This window comes from Amyelois transitella, chromosome 5, assembly GCF_032362555.1.
Source record: "Amyelois transitella isolate CPQ chromosome 5, ilAmyTran1.1, whole genome shotgun sequence".
NCBI classification, from domain to species: domain Eukaryota; kingdom Metazoa; phylum Arthropoda; class Insecta; order Lepidoptera; family Pyralidae; genus Amyelois; species Amyelois transitella.
The window spans coordinates 10,899,260-10,908,712 of record NC_083508.1 but is presented as its reverse complement, the minus strand read 5'-3'; the positions used below and the strand labels follow the sequence as shown (position 1 = coordinate 10,908,712).

The window sequence follows — 9,453 nt, the reverse complement described above, 5'->3', positions numbered from 1 at the left end:
ATGCATCTTCTCAAATACTACCTTAAACATTTCATCCTCATCAACCTGGGATCAATAGGGAAGAAAAGTAGGATCTGCCTTGTTGCAGTTTTCAGTTGTGCATTGCAAAGTACCAAATTAAGGCGTTTATTAAATTAAAAAAAGATTTCATGTCAATAAAGGTATATTTAATTGGTTTGTACAAGTAGGATTTCATATGTAATCACAGAAGCAAACATTTTTAACTAAAGAATCAGACAACGATTCCAATTGCACCAAATCTTTAGCTTTCTTTAGTTCTTCATCTATATCCGCTGAAATATTTCCAACTTGCTTAGCTGTACGCAACGAACTTCTCGCCTTATGAAGATTTCTTTGATACATGGCTAACAACGCCAACATCGCCCAACCATCTGCTAAGTATGGCTCCATTTTGACCGACGCGGCAGCCCAACGTTCTGCTAAACCATCTTCCCCTAATTTTGCATAAATTCGGGCAATTGTTAGAGCGGAGTGGGCACTAGGTGCTATTTTATGAGCTCGAGCAGCACGTTGCAAAGCAGCCTCTGGTTCACTTTTAAATCCTCCAATAGCAGCTTTAAGAAGAAGAGCCGGGCAAGGCTGTGCCCCACTCTTATCAGTTTCTATCAGAGCAGCCTCACATTCACCATCCCAACCGTGGATGGACAATAAACAGGAAGTTCTCATTTGCGACATTTTCGAACTCGGGCCGAAACGCTTAATACCCGCATTTGTAATTTCCAAGGCTTGATCATACTCCTTTTGAATGATTAAAGAAGCCGCTCTTACGTAATATAGGTCACAGGTAATTTTATTTCTAAGGCCAAGTCGGGAACCACGGGTGGCACAACCTTGTTCTATGCATTTTAAAAGCCTCTCGCAAAAAGTAAAGCAACGTAAGCATAAGAAAAACGCTGCTGCGATCAATAAGGGATTTTCACGATCCACCACAGAAGGCACCCAGAAAATTTCTTCTTCCCCGCTCGTTTCTATCCATTGCTGGAGAAATTTATCCCATTCTTTTGGTAACTCGTATGACTTTCTCATTTTCTTTAGGGCCACAAAAGCAGCGCAATAATTTTCATTAGCATGATGCAGAGCATGCAGTGCTGCCCAACCAATTGCATTTGCAGTGCCCTGTGAGTAATCGCCCTTTACTGAAAGCCGAAAAGCAGCAGAGGCTGCTTCGACTAAATCAGGTCCTTTATTAAAGTCTTGGCCACCATAAATCCACAGCAAAAATCTATTTGTAGTCTGCTCTCTTAGAGCTTCAAGAATATAATTTCTAGCATCCAATTCATTTTTTTCTTCGAGACATCTTAATGCCTTTGCCAATAATGACCTAGGATGAGAACCAGCAATCTTCAAATTAGTTCTTATGTGTTGTTCTGCTAGCTTTGTATCACCTGCTAATCTACATCTAGCAGCTGCCTCACGAGGAGGCGGTTTCAATGCCGGTGGCTGGGGAGCAAATGATGCAGTAACAGCACGTCTACTGGCCGCATGTTGGCCAGTTACTGTGTCTTGCCAATCTATTTCTAAACAATCTCCAGGAGGAAACTGTTTTAACATAGTTCGTACTCTCAATAAGAGGCGATTTGCAGCTGTTCTCTTAATTCCTTGATTCATAGGTACAGCTCCTCTACAAGCTAAAGTACTTAATTCCCTATGAATCGCTAAAGCTCCACCTTCTTTACGAATTCTTCTTACATCGACAGTTGTATCTTCAGGAATTGGCTGAGCTTCTAACTCTTGAACAGGTGCTGAAGGACCATCGGGAGGTGGAAAGCCAATCATATCAAAAAGGAATGTAATTTTCAGTTTTGGAACTAGTGGTTCAGGTAAGTCTAACCTGACAGTAATATATGAAATATGACCTAATTCATCCATTATTAGATCGGTTTCACGAGCGCTTGGTTTTGCACTCATTGGTGGAATATCTAATAAAGGACTGCTATTTGGAGGAAGTAGAGCTTCCGTGTAAAAGTATAAATTACCACAAGCAGTTACTCCAAACTGTCCTGGCTCTAATAAAACATTAGCATCAATAAAAGCTAAATAACGTCCCCTAACATCTACTTTTCCAAACCGTGGAACTCCTGCCACTTCAACCACTAAGAGAGATCCTAATTTCTCTTTCAAAATAGTGGGATCTATAAGTACTCGCTTCATAGCATTCCAATAAGCACAGCGGCACGTATCCTTATCAGCGGGTTCAAAATTTTGAGGAATATATTTGTCTTGATTAGGTACATTAATTGCTGTGTTGGCTGCCAAACCACCATTGCTGGCTGTTGCCCATACTATTTTATTAGCTGTTGCAATACTCAATGACATGCCAAAATTCACAGCAGGTTTTTCAATTATACCTTCCAATCCTATAGCAGCAATGTATACTGTACCCTCCTTAGCATAAGGCATACAATGAGCAGAAATCATTGTCAGGGTAAGTGGCATTTGCTGAACTGGTTCAAACGGTCCCAATATTTTTGCGCGAACTATAACCACACAACTTGTTGGTTCACCAGTTGCAATAAAATTTAATGATACTTTGGTAAATACCTCCTCTTCCCCAATTAATAAAGGAAACAAATCAACATTTCCTCCTGCTTTATTATCTACACTAAGCAATGGATCTGGATCTTTAGAACCCTTTCCACCTGATGTACGTAACATAAATATCAAAGGTTTATCTGCTAAGAGTTCGTGAGAATAAGGGTCTTTGAGATCGAATGGCAAATTCTCTATAGAAAGAGGTAAATTATTGTACCACTTTGAATCCAATATAATTTGTCCATTGAACAGAACTATAAAGTTCCATTCTCCTGGGCCAGGGTTATCTCCCTGTAATAATAAGTCAAGGGAAACGTTTCTAGGAGTGATTGGAGTTGCTAATGACATTTGCGAATCCCCATATGCGCTGTTTGTCGTCGTAGTTTTCTTTGAATCTTTAGGCGGCATCGTATCCTTTAATCGTATCAGAAAATATACTCTGATCTTATATAGAGAACACTGTGAAAGTTGGCAATTATATGAAGATCCACAATCACAAATATTAAGTTTGCTTGACTTTTTATTTCTTTTTAATTGGTGCTAAATAAGTAAATTGCAATTTACTGTTGCCGTCTTAATTATTTTAACAAGTTAGTCATTTAAGTAGGTACTTACTTTAAACGTAACATGACTTTTTAAGTTTTCACCTAAAAATTGACATTTGTTTTAATTTTTTGTTACCCAATTCTTTCTGCTAATGTCTGAGGTTTTTAATTAAAAAGTATTTAAGGGTAAGGTATGAAGTAGAAATATGAATAGTGGTTTTTTTTTTATTTTATTTAATTATTCATCAAATACTTTCAAACTATCATTATAGGTTTTGACCTAATCCGATAGTAAAAAAAACACTGTGACTGTACTGTAGACTGTAGATACAGATTTAAAAACATTACACTGCAGATATATTGTAAGTAATGGCCCATGCTACAAAATAAGATATTGATGTCATTGCCATTGTACACAAATAAGTTGTCACTGTCTAGTGACGTGACGTGACGCTAATAAAAAAAATATTTTGTTGTTGTGATTGACGATCTCGAAAACTTCTTATTTGCTTTGTTTGTTGATATATTATTTTAAAATAAATTTCATTCCCAAATAGAAGAAGAATGTTATAAAATGTATACCTTATTGCACGGGTTCTACAAATATTTGGTGCAAAAAGACGAATACTGTGTTCTAATTCTAGGTCTAGATAATGCAGGCAAAACTGTACGTTTCTTGGAAAATATTTTTAAAAGGTTTAAACAAATACATGAATGATGAGACATAACAATTATTAAATAAATTTTAACACGTTACAGACTTATTTGGAAGCCACAAAAACTAAATTTACAAAGAAGTATAAAGCGATGAATCCCAACAGAATAACGACGACAGTTGGACTAAATATAGGAAAAATAGACGTGGAAGGAGTTTTGCTTAACTTTTGGGACCTTGGAGGACAACAGGAGCTGCAGTCGTTATGGGATAAAGTTAGTACAATTATGATGTGATATTTGGTATGCCCAGATATAACTTCCCTCAAAACCAAATACCTACCTCCACACTTAAAATCTTTTTTTTTCATTAAAAAGATGTCTATTTGTTATGCAATATACATATATTTAAAAAACCTAACTTAATTCCAGTATTATGCTGAATGTCACGCTGTCATCTACATCGTAGATTCATCAGATAGAGAAAGAATATCAGAATCTAAGGAAACATTTGGTAAGGAAAGGGAATTCCATTTATAAAAAGTTTAAGTCATAAAATAGGAGCATATATCTCCTATTAATAACTGTCACAAACCCACACCTTTTTGCTATAGGGATATGCAAAGATATATGAGTAAGTTGTAACATGAACCTTTGAGGAGATAAGACAAAAGGTTTCATGGCCAGGAGCTTACCTGACACAACACAACAAAACAAGCTAGCAAGCTAACTTATTTAAAAAATAACTACAAGGGCACAATGATCAAAATAGGTTACTTACGAACCTTGATAAATATCTTTCCTTTCTCTCTAACTCTGAGGGTAACCAAAAAGAGGGAGCAAATAAATTATATGCCCTGTTGAGAATAGACGTACTGCACTCTGAGTGATATATTTGGATCATACACTATATCCCACAAGTCAAGCATGAATCTCTTGCAAAACCTTTAGCCATGCTTAACAAGCCTTGCTTTTAATTTACCAACCACTCAGAAACCTTTTGCATTCTTTATTTCTTGGACAATACTGGTTTCTACCATTAGCAGCATATAATTATCCTTATCCTTCCTTTAATTGACTATGCAGATGTGTGTTACTGTGATTTGAATCAGTCACTTGTCTTAAAGCTGGATAGACTAGCCAATAATTGCATCCGTTTCATATTTGATTTACGAAAATATGACCACATCTCCTCTTTTCGTTCTCAGCTTGGTTGGCTGTCTATTCCTCTTCGTCGCAAAGCTAGAATCCTATCCATGCTGTATACTATTCTCAATGACCCTTTCGCTCCAGATTATCTTAAATCGAAGTTCCCACTTCTAAGCGTTACCCACGCTCAATCACTTTGCTCTACTGATAATCTTCTTCTGGCCACTCCTGCCCACCGCCTTGGATTCATGTCGAATTCATTCCAAGTGCAAGCCATACGACTGTGGAATTCCCTTCCTGAATCTATTCGGAAGGCGCCTAACCGATTTGCATTCAGGGAGCAAGTCCATAAACATCTTTTTGACCAGTAGATATTTTTTAAACTCTACACAATCATCCATCCTATGTAGTATATGTATGTTTATTTTATATATAGTATATATCTATAGTCATACTTATGTATGTAAACTATATTATATGTAAGTGTATAAAGTAATCTATTATTCATATGTTTATTTTTATTTTATTTTTTTTAAAGTCATTGCACCACCCGTACATCCATCTCAGTTTGGTCCGAAGGTTCGACTGGCAGAGAATGCCTTGTGGCATTAAGTCCACCTGTTGTACATTTTACGTGCATAAAGTTTAAATAAATAAATAAAATAAATAAATAATTACATATATACATACATGTTATCAGGTCTATACCCCTTACGGGGCAAACAGAACCAAGTCTTGAAAAGACTGATAGGCCATGTTCAGCTGTTTGGCTTAATGATAGATTTGAGATTCTAATTGTGACAGGTTGCTAGCCCATCACCTAAAAGAGTGATCTCAAGTTTATAAGCCTATCCCTTAGTGGCCTTTTACGAGACCCGTGAGAGAAGAGAAGAAATAGAGTGAACCTATTATTTTTGTTTCTATGAGAGCTGAAAACCACGCAGCACATTTATTTGAGCCTGGTGACTTGTAATACAGGAGGTTTAATCCTACCTAGCTCAGGCACCAGTTCTCTCCACTATAAGTTTTACAACAGAAGTCTGTACTTACCTATATTCACCTATGTGGAGAGAAAATAAACAAATTTTTAATTAATTTTTTTTTAATTTAATTTATATAAAAATTGTAATTTCAGACAGGATGATAGCATCAGAGCACCTCTCCGGAGTCCCGTTGCTGGTGCTGGCCAACAAACAAGACATTCCGGACTGTATGGGAGTCCACACAGTCAAGCCTATATTCAATCAGAACGCCCACCTTATTGGAGCTAGGGATATTATGTTGATGGCCACGTCTGCCTTGAATGGGTAATTTTCTAATTAATTTTAGGGAGCTGTTTAGCTTATTTGAGGTTTAATATATTTATATCTGAAACAGACGTCCACCCACTAAGGTCAGAAAAGATAAAATTTATATAAAGTAAAAAATGTATACAGGGTGACTTTTAAAACAACTGCATCCTTTTAAACATAGACTTTACCCATGCTTCTGAGCTGTTTGAGCATATTTTTATTTAAATTAAACAGCATCATTTTCACATTTAAAAAACCCTTAAAAAACTATGTCACACGCTTTATTAAAGACTAATACTACAAAAAGAAATTAAAACTAAACATGTAAATAAATGTTTGAAAAATAAATTATTTTTCTAGTATCAAGGTCAAGTAAAGTACAGAGTTGTCGAGATCGCTCAGCTGAATGAATTGTATTGACCTCTGAATCTTGCGCGTCGCTTTTCCGCCGACCGGGGTGATATGACGTATTTAGGATCGTGGATTTTGATACTTTTATTTCTTTTCGTACTTTCTGAAATATGAACCGATATTTTTCTTTTAACGTTTTTAAATATCCTTTAGATGAGTACACTTGACAGTTAAATTTATGCAGTTGAATTAAAAGTCAACCTGTATAAATTTGTTTGGAGTTAACAAAGAAGGTATATCAAAAACACTTTATATTTATGGTGTCCTTATAAATGCATGTTTTCAGTTAAAAGGCATCATATTTTATATTATATGTGTATTTATATATTTATATTATTAAATTTTATTATTGAAAAATTTAATAATTTAAATATATTCTATGAAATAACAAAGGTAATTATTTATGTTACTTTTATTTTACAAGATACAATGCCACAGACTTCTTGAAAAGTAATGTGCTATTGTGTTGTCTAGCTGTAGGTATTACTTATTTTTATAATGTTACATTTATTTTAAACCATTCATCATTGCAAACTCAAGCTGCATGTAACTAATAAAGGTTTTGTCTTACTTTACAATAGTTCTGAACCACTAAAGTATTATTTAGCTTATTTAAATCAGAAAACTTAAAGTGTTATCAACTTTATATTAACATGGGTACATTTTTATTTATTGAAAACAAGTGAATCGTCCCGGAACAGCACGGGTAGCATTTATATGTATTAACCTTCCTCTTTAATCATCAAAATCCGTTGTGTAGCTTTAAAGATCTAAGCATAGGTACTGACATAGGCACAGTCAGGGGAAGCGACTTTGCTTTATACTATGTAGTAATACATGATATTTGAGAGTACAAGAATATAAAACTACAATGAATATAAATAATTATTATTTTTATTTTATTTTGTGTCCTACATGTGTTTACCTTAGCTCAATACTTTTATTTTCCTTTTTCAGTGACGGCGTCGATGAAGGCATCCGGTGGTTGGTAGACTGCATAAAGCGAAACAGCGTCGATAGGCCGCCCCGAAACCACGAAGACAACCTATAGCTATTACGATATACCTTCAACACGTACCGTCAATACAATGAATATTAATGACATTACCTATTTAGATAATGATGCGACTCGGCCATTGTTTTGTACATACTATATTGACACATAAAAATAAAAAATCAACTGCTAACGCTTGTATATATTGCTATCCTTTTCCATTGATAAAAACTAGTACCTTTTTGATAAGAGATACGCAATTATTGGATATTCGACGAGGTGGTGCTGCACCTGATAAAATACTTGTGTTATCAGTATAGTGTGCACCGTCGTGAAGTGTGGCATATTGTGACATGTCTCTGAATCATTATCATTAGACTGGTGTATTTTATGGTTTCGTCATGGCATATCCGATGTATGAAGTTGATTGGAGTGTCTTGCCGCCAGATCAGAATAGACGGTAAGTATATTCTTTCATGAATCATACCAGATTATTCATTATCATTAGTTATTTTTTTAACATAATCTAAAGGACATCAGTAGAAACAATAATAATTTAAGGGGAAACCTGGAAACGGATGTATTGGATTCATGAAGTTCGAATTTCCGAAAATGTTTTTTCTACACGTAGCGTCCGTTCGGAAATTCATTTTTGGCAGATTTCGGCTAACATGTCAAATGTCAACAAAATAAATAGAAACAAAAATTAATAATGGCATTCACAATGGACTTATTATCTAGAATATTTTAATTTTCACATTTCAATCTTCTTAATGTAACAATGTATTTTGCCACTGTTATTAATTTAAAAGGATAACAATTTTGTAAACGTCATGCTGGTTCGTCGGCCATGTTGAATTTCCTGCAACGCACCACGGAAATGTCAGCTGGCGGCTGTCTTATTAATTCTTTGTAAAAAATTAACTTCTGTGTTAAAATCACTATCGGAATATTTTTCTGTAATACCTTAGTAATCACAAGAAAGCACAAATGTCGGTTTTGGAATAAATTCAGTGGTGAAAATATGACAAAAATTCGTCAAAAGTGGTGTGCGATTTCTCTTGCATTTCTATGGTTTGTGACGAGATGAAATGATATTAGACCTGAAATAATACGTGTAATTTATTCCTTAGTTCCTTCCGTTATGGTATTGAAAGTGCTTATGTGATAATTTCTTTAAAAAGTGTATTTTTCTCCTATTGATTTGAACCCTCTTGCACCTGCCCTGTCAAGAACATTATCGGTACCTGTATTCGAAGGAACTACTGATTTTCTTTCGACAGCGAGTATATAGGCGGACAGCATGAACGGCTCTGAATCCGGGTAATTAAATCTAATGTTTACTTTCTCCAACAAAAACTGATAAAAGTACATAACTACAACTTTGAAATCAGATATTATTAAAAAAAAAACATTTTGTTTATGTATTTATAAAAATGCATTTGTAATAGCAAATAATATTACAATTACAATATAATATTCATTGTGAAAAAGATTACATTATGGTGAGAAATGTACCTGTGACCTAAACCTTTTTGAGGTATCAAGGGGAGGAGTTTGGTTTATTGTAGGTATGATTAAATTGACCCAGAAACCTTGCTCCACAGTAACACGTAACAGAACAGACAATGATTTTGAATCAAGAACTGGCATAAAGTCATTTTCAGTATTACTACAATTAAACCAAAATGACAGTTTGTTGTGTTCATTTATTTGATTTACATTATGGCATACTTAAACAAAATATTGATGTATTACCAGCCAGCCAGTGTGAAAAAATATTTTTCTGTATGTAAGCACATTAAACAGTTACAAAAACATAAGTAGTTACAGGCTTTTTATTGGATTTACAGCA

The 9,453-nt window shown here is 34.8% G+C and overlaps 4 protein-coding genes across 7 annotated transcripts in view; 2 read left to right on the top strand and 2 right to left on the bottom strand.

The window, feature by feature from the left end:
• The window catches only part of LOC106134506 (CD63 antigen), a 515,731-nt gene that overhangs the window by 389,035 nt on the left and 117,243 nt on the right, over positions 1-9,453 (bottom strand). The gene's annotated exons all lie outside the window — the stretch shown is intronic.
• Positions 16-3,579, bottom strand: LOC106134473 (uncharacterized). The gene has a single exon (XM_013334536.2). It carries the CDS (start codon positions 2,959-2,961, stop codon positions 193-195), a length of 2,769 nt encoding a protein of 922 aa, XP_013189990.2. The 5' UTR covers positions 2,962-3,579; the 3' UTR covers positions 16-192.
• On the top strand, positions 3,555-7,791 carry LOC106134509 (ADP-ribosylation factor-related protein 1). The gene is made up of 5 exons (XM_013334588.2): positions 3,555-3,765; positions 3,858-4,028; positions 4,185-4,266; positions 6,037-6,208; positions 7,562-7,791. Exons 1-5 carry the CDS (start codon positions 3,673-3,675, stop codon positions 7,653-7,655), a joined length of 612 nt encoding a protein of 203 aa, XP_013190042.1. The 5' UTR covers positions 3,555-3,672; the 3' UTR covers positions 7,656-7,791.
• LOC106134507 (AP-1 complex subunit gamma-1) overlaps positions 7,888-9,453 on the top strand; it is a 30,331-nt gene continuing 28,765 nt past the window's right edge. For 2 of the 4 annotated variants that reach the window (XM_060944393.1, XM_060944392.1), the window contains exon 1: positions 8,450-8,921. In XM_060944393.1, coding sequence (XP_060800376.1) covers positions 8,902-8,921 — 20 coding nt within the window. In that variant the 5' untranslated portion in view covers positions 8,450-8,901. Of the gene's footprint in view, positions 8,059-8,449; positions 8,922-9,453 lie in introns of those variants that run through there. The other 2 variants (XM_060944391.1, XM_060944394.1) reach the window with 2 other exon arrangements.